Source organism: Somniosus microcephalus, chromosome 7 (assembly GCF_052327205.1).
Source record: "Somniosus microcephalus isolate GS21.2 chromosome 7, FLI_Smic_1.0, whole genome shotgun sequence".
NCBI classification, from domain to species: Eukaryota; Metazoa; Chordata; class Chondrichthyes; order Squaliformes; family Somniosidae; genus Somniosus; species Somniosus microcephalus.
Genome location: NC_140993.1, coordinates 200533608 through 200546269, shown reverse-complemented (window position 1 = coordinate 200546269; position 12662 = coordinate 200533608). Strand labels below are relative to the sequence as shown.

The window sequence follows — 12662 nt, the reverse complement described above, 5'->3', positions numbered from 1 at the left end:
TTCTCACTCGGACCTCACCGTACTCGGGCTCTTGCATTGTTCCACGGAAGCTCAGCGTAAGCTCGAGGAACAGCACCTCATCTTCCGATTAGGCACTTTACAGCCTTCTGGACTCAATATCAAGTTCAACAATTTCAGATCATAACCTCGGCCCCCATTACTTTATTACTTATATTTTTTATCCACACCTTTGTTTTGGCCCTCCCCCCCCCCTTTTTTCTCGCCCACATGGCAACTGTCTCCCATTCTGCCAGCGCATTTCACACCTAATCTAGAGCCGTCTTTTGCCTCCACTAGTTCTATCACCATCTCGTCTCGTTTTGAATACCTCTTAATGTCTCTTCACTTCTCTTTGTTCTCTCCCAGCCCCCATACTGGCCTTTTAATCTGTTTCATTTCCTGTGCTTCTTCAGTCTTGACAAAGGGTTTCGACCTGAAATGTTGACTCTATTTCTCTCTCCACAGATGTTGCCTGGCCTGCTGAGTTTTTCCAGCATTTTCACAGAAATCACAGAAACCCCACAGTGCAGATAGAGGCCATTTCGGCCCATCGAGCCTGCACCGACACATATCCCACCCGATCCCCGTAACCCCTACACCAACACATATCCCACACCTATCCCCGTAGCCCCACGTATTTAATCCCCCTAACACTAAGGGTCAATTTATCATAGCCAATCATCCTAACCCGCACATCTTTGGACTGTGGGAGGAAACCGGAGCACCCGGAGGAAACCCACGCAAACACGGGGAGAATGTGCAAACTCCACACAGACAGTCACCCGAGGCCAGATTCGAACCCGGGTCCCTGGCGCTGTGAGGCAACAGTGCTAACCACTATGCCACCGCATTTTCTGTTGTTATGTTGAGTCAGAATCTCTCTTGTCCTAGTGGGCACTTGAGATTGTGAACACTTGTTACTTATCCCCTACATGCCAGTGATATCAACTGGATGACCAACGACAGGAATCCTGGGCTCCTCTTACACTAGTGAAGAGCAGTGAAGTTTGTAGCTTTACTAATGCCACATTACAGCGAGAAAATGTTAGTTGATGATGTGTAAACCCATCAAACTGTTGCTAACTGGCTGTTGTACAATCCTTCAGTAGTTTTTGTGGTGCTCAACAAATTGTAGGTGGTCAGGTTCAGGTTACTTTTACATTAATATATATCAATAGCGTTTTTATGTGTTTGTGAGACGCCTGTTGTAAACAGAGGCTCACTTTGTTGCTAAGTAATTGTCAGTTATATTTCAACTTTGTGTTAAGAATTGTATTGTTTTCACCGACTGTTATTTTTCTGTTCTGATTGCTGTTGTGCAGAAGTGTGGAACTACTTTCACAAGGTAATGGTGAAAAAACTGGCAACAGAACGGAATGGAATTAATGTCATAAGTGGTCCTGTATTTGATTATGACTATGATGGTCTCTATGACACACTTGATAAAATAAAACGGTAAGCCTAGCCTTTTTGTTTTTGTTCTGTTTAAATACAAGGCAATGCATTTATTTACACTTTGATAGCTTGCCTCTGTGTTGATCTGAGATTAGCTATTTACTGATACCATTTTACTTGAGATTAACTACACCGACCATTTCAACAAGTATGACATGTAATACGAGGGCCTGAAGAGCTTAGTTTTAGTATATCCAGCAAACTTGCTAGCAGTTTGACTCGATTTTCTTTTGTGACTTCTTCATGCAACCTTTCATCTGTTAGTAGAGCAAGAACTTAAACAGTTGCATATCAAAAATGGTGCTGCTCCAGACCCAGTTTACAATGTCCATATAATCACAACACATCTGATAATGAACATAAATCACAAAATGGTGATTATGAAATGTGCCATGAAAGGAGGGTAAATGCTTTGCCTTTCTCTCTCCTTGCACCCTTATACTTGAGTCCCTCTCCTGTTGTTTTGTCTCATCCTATACATTTACATTGGCTGGAAAATTCTTTGGTGTTCTTCTCGCTCTGGCGGAATTATTTCACCAGAAAACTCCATTTACCCGCAAGTGCGTAAGTGGGGTTCTGTTGCAATTCCAGCCATACAATGCCGGCTAAGTGGGACCAGCTCCGAAGAATTTCCCAACCGTTACTTTTCACATTAAGATATTTTTAGTTAGTGTGTAGCTAGATTTTTCAGCTTTCAAGCTCTTGTGACGCAATAATTTGCAGGATCACATTTAGCCAGCATGAAATCTTGATTGACGCAAGGTAAAGGATACAAAAGAAATGCAATGGGATAGGAAATCAAGGAATGAGAAAAGTAAAGAATCCAAGGAAGAGAAGACATTCACGAAAGAAGGCAGAAATAAAAAGAAGAGGAGGCTATATGTGCAAGAATGTTTCCCCCAGAAGGCTAATATCATTGGAGGGATTTTAGAGGAAAAGGAAAAACCTTTTCATGTCATGAATGTTCCTTCATGCAACAGTTACATGAGCAGACTGGCCAAGATATAGAATAGATGATGTCCATAGGTATGTAGGTTGTTCCATGCTCAGGGTAACATAAATGTGTGGAAGGTGGAATGAGAAAATGAAAGAATGATGATGGACAGTGAGCAGTGACAATTGTACAAGGAAGAAGGGAACGCAGGTACGCAAAATCAAAAAGGAATAAAAATTAGAAGTAAAGTTCACAAATTATCACAGGTTTTTAAGGAAAATGAACCCTTGCTGGATGATTAGGTTGATTGCAATCAATCTGCTTGTGCCACGGACAAGATCATTCACCCAATTCTAGCACGTATGTATTGACACAACACATTCACAAAAGAAATAGAACAGGTTGTACCTATAAAATGGCCATGGAATTATAGGCCACAATTGGCTGAAAAACATCTTCCGGGGCTTCCACCTCCAAAATGGAGTCTAGGAAGCTAAAGAAAACATGCATATAAAGTACTTCAAGGTATTTAAATCAAAAACAGTGTGAAAAGCTAGAATAGAGTGCATGAAGTAAAAAAAATGTAAAAATAGAGGGGAGGGAGAATGAAGAGGAGGAACCTGGAAAGAAAAAGCAAGAAGAAGCAAAGCATTTCAAAACTTTGGGGAGTTTATTTCTGTAGTATAGGATTATTATGTAATATAGTAACTACTGATAGTTGAATAGCTTTATTAATGTAATTGTTTCAGTATCACAGCAAGTGAGCTGAAAACATATTTTTTTAATTGCTGGCTCAAAGAGACTTATCCTTGGAGAGGATATCCTTGAGTTCACTGGCAGTCTAACGATTAAATGATATAATACGTGTATACATGTTTACCATAAATCTCTCACTACTTCTCTGCACAAACCTGACAGTATTTTTTTAAAAGCATGACTCTTAATGGACTGTGAAGAATGGATTGAAATATTTACTTCTTTAGACAGTAACATAAATTATCCAGCATCCCCAAAAGTTATGCCCAAGATATACTTGCAGAGTTAATCCGTCACCTGTAAAATAAAAAGCCATGGGTCAGTTTGGTTAACGGTACTAGAATTTCCATGATGCTGCTTGTCATCTGAGAGTTCATTTGTGCAGTTGGAAAGTTCCACTCAGCGACGCTAATGGAAGCAAAAATGGGCTGGCTGCCAGCTTGTAATTAACCGGGGAACTTTAACTTATAAACACTGATACTATTGCTGGACTGCAATGTCAAATATTTACAGAACAATATTCAAGGAACGGGAGTACTCCAACCTAATGCTGCTATATTGCAGCCAACTCTAGTATTTGCCAATAAATCCTGATTGTAGTGTACAAACAGTGGAGCTCTGTGCATGCTTGGTGAGAAAGTGTGCTTTCTCCTAGTATTAAAAACATTACCTTCAAGTTTTAAAAGTTCCAAGGAGAAGCAAAGTATGCCCTGGTGGCTTTTGAAATGTGATGTGGCATTGGGCTGGAGTTATACTACACCTGCTGCAAACTCAAAGTGGTGTCAACTCCTGGAGGGCCATCTCGCACCACGTGGCTTTAGTGCACTCGGCGGTATACTGCTTTTCACTTTGCACACCCAAAACCACTTTGGATTGATACAAAATAACAGTACAACTTTATCCTAAATTATTAAATTCTGAAGGGTTTTAATAGAGTAAATGGGGAAAGACTATTTCCTCTTGTTGAGGAGCCAGTGACGAGGGTCATCAATTTAAAAGAGAGTGTGGGGAGAGAGTAGGAAAAATGTCTTTACACAGAGAGTCGTTGGAGCATGGAATACATAGAAAGTGGTTGAGGGAGAGATGATTGCATCTTTTATGGCAAAATTGCACAAGTATTGGAAGCATCAGAAGATGGAGGGTTATCGGGAGAGAGTGAGGCACTAGGATTAGCTTTGGATTGTTCTAGAAAAGGGCTGGAACAGATGCAAGGGCCAAATGTCTTCTTTTAGTTTGCAAACTTTTATGGTTCTACTCCCTCACCCTCCAAAAATGTATAGAATATCTGCTACCAGAAAAGAAGAAATTGCCCATATTTCTAATTGACTAATTTAGTTGAATTGTTTTGAGGGGTTCAGTAGCATGGTGGATAGGGGAGTGTCTATGGATGTGGTCTGTATGCACTTCCCGAAAGCATTTAATTAGGCTCGGCACAAGAGATTATTAGCAAATATGAGAGCGCACAGAATTGGAGGCAACCTTATGATATGGGTCAGTAATTGGTTGGGAGGTGGGAGACAGAAAGGAGGGATAAAGGGTTCATTCCCTGATTAGCAGGATCTGTGTTCACAGGGATCTATACTGGAGCCACATCTTTTCACCATATATTAATTAACTTGGATAAAGGAGTAAAGAGCTGTAAATCCAAGTTTGCAGATGATGTTGAAGTTAGGAGGCAGTAAGTTGTCTGGATGGGAGGAGGATGGTAGAGGGTGTTCAGTGTGAGGAAATGTGAGGTTGTCCATTTTGAATTTGAGAAAGACAAATCGGAATGTTTTCTTAATGGTGAGAAACTAGGAACTATAGAAGAGCAAAGAGATTGAGGTGTTCATATATACAAATCACTAAAAGCTGGTGCACAGGAACAAAATGTAATCAAAAAGACTAATGGAATGTTGGCCTTTATTGCAAGAAGGCCGGAATTCGAAAGTGAGGAAGTGATGCTCCAGTTGTACAGAGCCTTGGTCAGACCCCATCTGGAGAACTGCATTCAGTTTTGGGCACCAAACCTCAGGAAGGATACATTGGCCTTGGAGGGGGTGCAGCACAGATTCACCAGAATGATACTGGGGCTTAAAGGGTTAAATTATGAGGACAATTTCATGACCAGAACCAATAACATGTTCGTATTAACTAGCTGTCTTATAGAAATTTACGGGTAAGTTTTGCTACCAGTGGGGCAGGGCTTCAAAAAATTCAGTCTAAAATGCATAAATATTGCAAATTGCTGGGTTACACTATCAACCTCCCTTAAAGCATGCATGATGACAGAACAACATGAAAAATGATATATTCCAGTTTTAGTACCGTTTGAATTTTGTTTTCTCTTTTAGGCAAGTTGATGGTTCGATCCCAGTCCCAACTCATTACTACAGTATTATGACCAGCTGCCTGGATAGCACTCAGCCTGTGGACAAGTGTGATGGGCCACTCACCGCGTCATCATTCATTCTCCCACACAGACCCGACAATGATGAAAGTTGTAATGTAAGTGTAGAAAACAGGAGGATTAGATAATACTGTGTGATAATAGCATTGTTTTAGTGTCAGCCATTGCCTGAGACAAATCACCACTATATAAAATTAATACATGGACTGCTTTTCTCATCTAATTTCTCATCTTTCAGTTTCCTTCCCTTTCCCTTACTTTTCCAGGTGCACACCACTACCCAAGGGCCTATACCAGAACAAGTTATGCTCTGACACAGTTCTTTGGATAGCCCTCTGCACCCAGTACATCTCTTAAATGTCCATTCTTAATGAGCCAGGATAATGTGTTGCAGACTATTTGAGCTGAGCCGAGCTCCTGTCCATGTGCATTCTTCAATAGGGGTCAATGGACAGTTATCAGAATTGATAACAACAACAACAACTTGTATTTTTATAGCGCCTTTAACGTAGTAAAATGTCCCAAGGCGCTGCACAGGGGTATTATAAGCAAAATACTTGACACCGAGCCACATAAGGAGAAATTAGGACAGGCTTGGTCAAAGGGGTAGGTTTTAAGGAGCGTCTTAAAGGAGGAAAGAGAGGTAGAGAGGCGGAGAGGTTTAATCAGGGAATTCCAGAGCTTGGGGCCTAGGCAACAGAAGGCACGGCCACCACTGGTTGAGCGATTATAATCAGGGATGCTCAAGAGGGCAGAATTAGAGGAGCGCAGATATCTCGGGGTGTGAGGGGCGGAGGGGTTGTGGGGCTGTATGGAGGAGATTACAGAGATAGTGAAGGTTGTGGCCATGGAGGGATTTGAAAACAAGAATGAGAATTTTGAAATCGAGGCATAGCTTAACCGGGAGCCAATGTAGGTCAGCGAGCACAGGGGTGATGGGGGAACGGGACTTGGTGCGAGTTAGGACACGGGCACTGAGTTTTGGATGACCTCAAGTTTACGTAGGGTAGAATTTGGGAGGCCAGCCAGGAGTGCGTTGGAATAGTCAAGTCTAGAGGTAACAAAGGCATGGATGAGGGTTTCAGCAGCGGATGAGCTGAGGCAAGGGCAGAGACGGGCGATGTTACGGAGGTGGAAATAGGCATTCTTAGTTATGCTGCGGATATGTGGTTGGAAGTCCATTTCAGGGTCAAATATGACACCAAGGTTGCAAACCGTGTGGTTCAGCCTCAGCCTGAGAACCCTGACTATACAGAGGCCAATTATTGCACCCTCATCACCACTCTGGCTGAGATCAGCTAAGTCATTATACACAAGAGATTGCATCTTGGATGTTACTGATCTCTATGGCACAGTATCACACCAGGCAGTATATTTACACTCCTTAGTTAAGTCCTTAATGTGTTGAATCTAATTTCCCTTCATCTCCAAAATGAAGAGCATCAGAATCAAATAATTTTATACTCTTTCATTTGATTTTTCAATTTGGTTTATTCACAGTTCTCTGAGAACAGCACCTTTTATACTGCAAGAGAACCCAGCAACACCAATCGGCATTTAGCCACCTCACCCAGAAACCACACACCCATTACAGTACAAAGTATAGGTAACAATGTACGTTCTTTATTCTCATTCACCAACATGAGCATTTATCCCCATTCTGTCAAGTCCATTAGGAGAAAAAGCAAGAACTGCTCAAGGATATATGCTGTGTAATTCGGAGGCAGACATTACCCAGAACAAATGTGTAACTTTCTTCTCCTATTTGACTCTTCAACCAAATTCAGCTCCCAAAGCACCCTACCTATACATTCACAACAATGGCAATCCAGGAATTTTAAACTGTCGTCAATATAGTGGTCACTATTCTTAATGGATTCTAACAACACCAGGCAAAAATAGGGCCCAAACTAGGGAAATGCTTCTCAAATACTTTAAACCAAATTTAAATGTACCTAAATTCTATCTTACCTAAACCACAATATTGTTTTGAGTAAATCGATGAAATTATATTGTCAATAAAATATAGATCTGAGAGAAAATTCATCTCTTTTTAACTCCATATATATAAAAAAAAGAAAGATTTGCATTTATATAGCGCCTTTCATGATTGCCGGATGTCCCAAAACGCTTTACAGCTAATTAAGTACTTTTTGAAGTGTAGTCACTGTTGCAATGTAGGAATATTTGCTAAAAGAAGCTATTGGGGGTGAAGTTCCTTGGGGTTTCAGTGGAAACCCATTTAAACACGTAAATGGGGTTTCGGCCGAACTTCCACCACAGTTACGGTGGTGGAGCGGGAGAAGCCCCAAGGAAATTCACTCTCATTAGCTGCTACCTGGAATAAGGGGCCAGTCCAAAGGACAAGTTCAAAGGATAATGCTGGGACTACTCCCAATGTTTTATTTTAAATAAAAGTGACCACCTTTTTAGGGCTTCCATCTCCCGCTTTTCTAATTCAAGTGTTCCTGTATACTTTTGAAAAAAATTTCTGTAAGCTGTCAAAAACTAACAGCAGGCCAAGAAGGGGTTAAAGCATGAATGCTGTGATGCTGTATTTCAAAATAATAAATAAATACCGTCAGTTAACAGTTTTACAAGTAGTTATTCAGTTAATTTACTTCACAAAATACCACATCAAGGCATAAAGCCCACGGCTTGTTCTGTTGGCTCAGTTGATAAAAGCATCATTGGTGTGATACTAAGCGATACAGGCCAGGAAGGCTCCAGGTTCACTCCCTGGCCTATGTTGAGTTCACCAATCTCACCCAGGCCAGTGGGAAAAGCACTACAACTGGCCTCAATGTTCTCAGCCCAACAAGACGCTCTGCCTTCAGGAGAGGAGGGTAGAAAATTGGGAAAAATATAGACAGTGTCAGTAAGGTGCAAATGATCTATATTAAAAAGGAAAAATATTTTTTAATAATCCAAGCCTGTCTCTATTTCTGAAACTAATGGCATGTTTTAAATTTTGTTCTAATACAGTAAATTAACTGAATAATAACTGGTTATGAAACACACCAACGATTTCAGGGATCGTCATATCTACAAGAACACTCTCTAGTTAAAATTTTCCTCCATAGAAACAAAAAAAGCAACCCATTAAAACAGTTTTATTTAAAAATAGCCACTTGGAATAAACAGACAAAATAATTGCTTCCCTGCCAAAGGGGCCGATTTTCCCAGCCCTGGGGAGGCGGGTCTGCCGGGAAAATGGTAGAATTTGGGGGCAGGTGCGCTGCCTGTTAACAGGCAGAAAATAGGATTATCCCCTTTTTGCCCTCACAAGTGCGGGCTTCCTGACGGCTCCGAAACCCGCCAGGTCAGCGAGGCGAGTAGTGGGTCGGGGGTGCAAAAGTGTGGTGTGGAGGTAAGTGATGGGCGCAAGAGTGTAGAGGTGAGTATCTGAGGTAAGTGCAAAGTGTTTTTAAAAGTGTACTTACCTTTGCAACCCCCGCCGCACGCCACCGCAACACCCCCTGCCGCACCCCCCATGCCCCCCACCCCGCCGCACCCCCCCCCCCACAGAAAAAAATACATTTAGAACACAAATAGAAAGTAATCTCGTGTTTTGTATATTTCAGAGTAACGATGATGAATCAAAATGGGTTGAAGACCTCATGAAGTTACACACGGCACGTGTGCGCGACATTGAACACCTAACTGGTTTGGATTTCTACCGCAAGACCAGCAGAGCTTATCCTGAAATCCTTTCTTTAAAGACATTCTTACAGACATTTGAAAGTGAAATCTAAATCTTCTATTTGTTGTTCTTGCAGTACATCTTTTACGTACAGGTGTATATTTTTTTAATACTCTTTGTTTTTGTATTTATTAATTCAAAACCAGAATATTTTAAAAGCTGTTTCTTTAAAGCTTTGCACCTAATATGTCACACTTAATAACCAGCATGTGCCTTGCCCCTTCCTTTGTCATTATTTAGCTGTTTGAGTGATGTTTGTGTTTAAACTGTTTGTACTACTGCAGCTTTTGTTTTTGCCTAAAATTAGGACTTGGGCTACAGGATTTAAACTTGCATTGAGAGAAATCCAAGATTATTCAGTGCACTCTTTGTTCTGTAATTTCTGTCCTGTGTATCAAAAATAAGATAGGTAAAACTTCATTTATACTTCACTATTGCTGAGATGAGGCAGACTTATATTTATGCTTTATATGCAAATCGAGTCACAAATATAATAAACCTTAAATCAAATTGCAATAATTGTGCTTTGATTTGGAAAAAAGATAATTAAATGCAACATAAACAGGCTTCTATTTACTTTCATTGCACATTACAGAGTTGCTCTCAGCTGAAAAGATGTATGTGGCCTGAGAGATCTAAAGAGGTGGAAGTAAAGAAAATAGTGTAGTGGCTGCTTTTATGTTTGGGAGCATCTGTTTTTTCTTTGATATTTGATGAGTTTTTTTATTGGAATTTTTACATGTATAAATATGTTCTGGAATAAGCTGCAATCGATGCAACATTTTTAAAAAATGATAGGTTTTAAAATAAGCTTTTTGCCACAACAGTAAATCTTGAGCTTTCTGTTTGAGGTTTAAGAGTTATTCCATATTAGGTATGTCACAACTGGAGCAATATGCAGCTTCAGTATGGATAGTCCATCTCAACCCTAATTCACTAGTTAGTCACAGAATTGGTACGGAATGAGATTGGAAAAAAAACAAAAAAAAAATGCTGTCTCAAGATTCTATGCATGACACTGTAGAAAATGCCCAGAGTTACTGCCTCAATCTCATACAAGCTGCAAGTGTTTACTGTGAATCGGATGCTTGTAACAGCAACAACTTGTATTTATATAGCATCTTTAATGTTGTAAAACGTCCCAAAGTGCTTCACAGGAGCGTTATCAAACAAAATTTGACACAGAGCCGCATAAGGAGATATTAGGGAAGATATCCAAAAGCTTGGCCAAAGAGGTAGGTTTTAAGGAGCGTCTTAAAGGAGGAACGAGAGACAGAGGTGTTTAGGGAGGGAATTCCAGAGCTTGGGGCCTTGGCAGCTGAAGGCACGGCCACCAATGGTGGAACGATTGAAATTGGGGCTGCTTAAGTGCTAGAATTAGAGGAGTGCAGGTATCTCAGGGTTGTTGAGGATTGTGGGTAGGAGATTACAGAGATAGGGAGGCGCGAGGCCATGGAGGGATTTGAAAACGAGCATGAAAATTTAAAAAGCATTAAAACTGTCGAGTACAAGATTTGCTGTATTTGCGAAGGTCACTTATTCATTTCAATGATGAACCTCACCATTAAATGGCAGAAAGGTTGACTGATAGTCGAAAGTGACTTTTTGAACAAGAAATTGTTTAAATCTGCAGCTCAGAGTTGAGGTCATGGAAGAACATCACATTTTCCTAATATATACAGGGGGTGAATTCGGGCGAGGGCTCTCCTGATTGTCGGCTGTAGCTTCAGTGGAAGTACCATAAAAACAGTGGTTTAAGCCAGTTTTCCAGGGTTACCGCAGCTGTTCCACCAAAATTAAGATGGACAATGGGGAGAATCCTCATGGGAATTCACCGCCATACTCTTACGTGTTTTTTAAGAAATGTGAATTTGGAATTAAAACTTCAACAAAAATTAATAAATTAGCCCTATTTTAACAAGAATGGAGCCAAGATAATGCAAAACAGCATGAGCTAACTGATTGAGCATGTTGAAGTAGCTTGGATAGAACATTACAAGTAAAATGTTGTTGTTCAGCCTTGTGTGTGGTTCTGAGATGTACTTCTGAGATTAGAATTCCCACAACCTGGGATGGCGTGTGGTGTGGGCTATTTCATTTATTACAAAAATAATTATATGAAACAAGTCTGTATTTTATCTCCTAGATAGTTCTGGGATTAAGATACTGCCCTGGATTTCCCCTACCCCCACACATATGGGTTCTGTTTCAGTTGAAATATGCACAAATTACAGAACAGAGAGAATACCATAAAAACTTGCCAGATAGTGTATACAGTATGTTCTGATAATGAGCTGACTAAAGAGTGTTTTGTTCATTTTGTACTGCTATCTCCATGCACTTAATTGCTATGCTTTTATACTGAAGTGGAGGGAGCGTTGGTACAGAATGTACATCCAGTTGAATTGCCCTGGCACAATAGTTCATTTCTGTGTACTGGTTTACTAAAACAAAACGGAAACAAATAAACATAATCATGAACAAGAAACTCGAGCATTGTATTGTAGAATTTACTTTGTATATTTTCATTGTTTTTGTAATAATGTTCAAAGCCCTCAATTTCTTCGCCAGTGGATCCTTCCAGTCTACAGCAGGAGACATAGCTAACATCTCACAGTTTGCCACCCATCGCTGCATCTGGGATGTGACTGAGGCTCTCTACACCAGGAGAAGGGACTACGTTGTCTTCTTAGCAGAGAGTAGCAGAACGAGCACACATATGGCTTTTGCCAGGATAGTGAGCTTCCCCATGGTGCAGGGCACCATCGACTACACACGCATGGCTTTGTTGGCTGCCGTGTAACCATCCCGAGATCTTCCGTAACCGCCAAGGCTACCACTCACTTAATGTGCTGTTGGTGTGCGACCTTACCCAAAGATTCTTGATGGCCAATGCCTGCTATGCTGGCAGTAGCCATGATGCCTTCATCCTGCATCAGTCTGGTGTGCCAACAATCTTCCAGCCACCACAGCAAACTCGAGGGTGTCTGCTCGGAGACAAGGGCAGGCAGCCAATCCCCCTTCCGGACAGGCTGTCCATGAATGGCTCATCAGACGCTGATTCCAGTGAATGAAACCCCAGATCCCTGTTGCTCACCACATCCCCATCATACCATCTCTCTGTCATGGAATATCACAGTGTCCTACTGGGCACAAAGCTGAAATGAGAGCCACCACAAAAGATTCCAAACAAAATTAATAAATTTTTCAAAAATCACCACATATTTACAGCAACAATATGAACTAATCACCCTTGTGCTGTGCTGCAATGGCAGACGCGACATCGCCCATCAAACGAATCATCATGTCTGGGTCGATGCAGTCACTTTAGGAGTCTTCCATCATTTCCAGCCTGGAAATCCTGGGCTCCAAGCTCTGCGCAGAGCCCCGTGCAATGTTGGAGGCGGACTCCTCCATGCTCCTGG

General features: G+C 41.1%; 1 protein-coding gene across 8 annotated transcripts in view; it reads left to right on the top strand.

Moving 5' to 3' along the window:
- enpp2 (ectonucleotide pyrophosphatase/phosphodiesterase 2) overlaps window positions 1-11725 on the top strand; it is a 108399-nt gene extending 96674 nt beyond the window's left edge. For 5 of the 8 annotated variants that reach the window (XM_085993323.1, XM_085993324.1, XM_085993322.1 and 2 more), the window contains 4 exons: window positions 1323-1455; window positions 5479-5632; window positions 7035-7148; window positions 9119-11725. In XM_085993323.1, coding sequence (XP_085849449.1) covers window positions 1323-1455; window positions 5479-5632; window positions 7035-7148; window positions 9119-9289 — 572 coding nt within the window. In that variant the 3' untranslated portion in view covers window positions 9290-11725. The remainder of the gene's footprint in view (window positions 1-1322; window positions 1456-5478; window positions 5633-7034; window positions 7149-9118) is intronic. The other 3 variants (XM_085993329.1, XM_085993328.1, XM_085993330.1) reach the window with 1 other exon arrangement.
- Window positions 11726-12662: the final 937 nt, after the last annotated feature.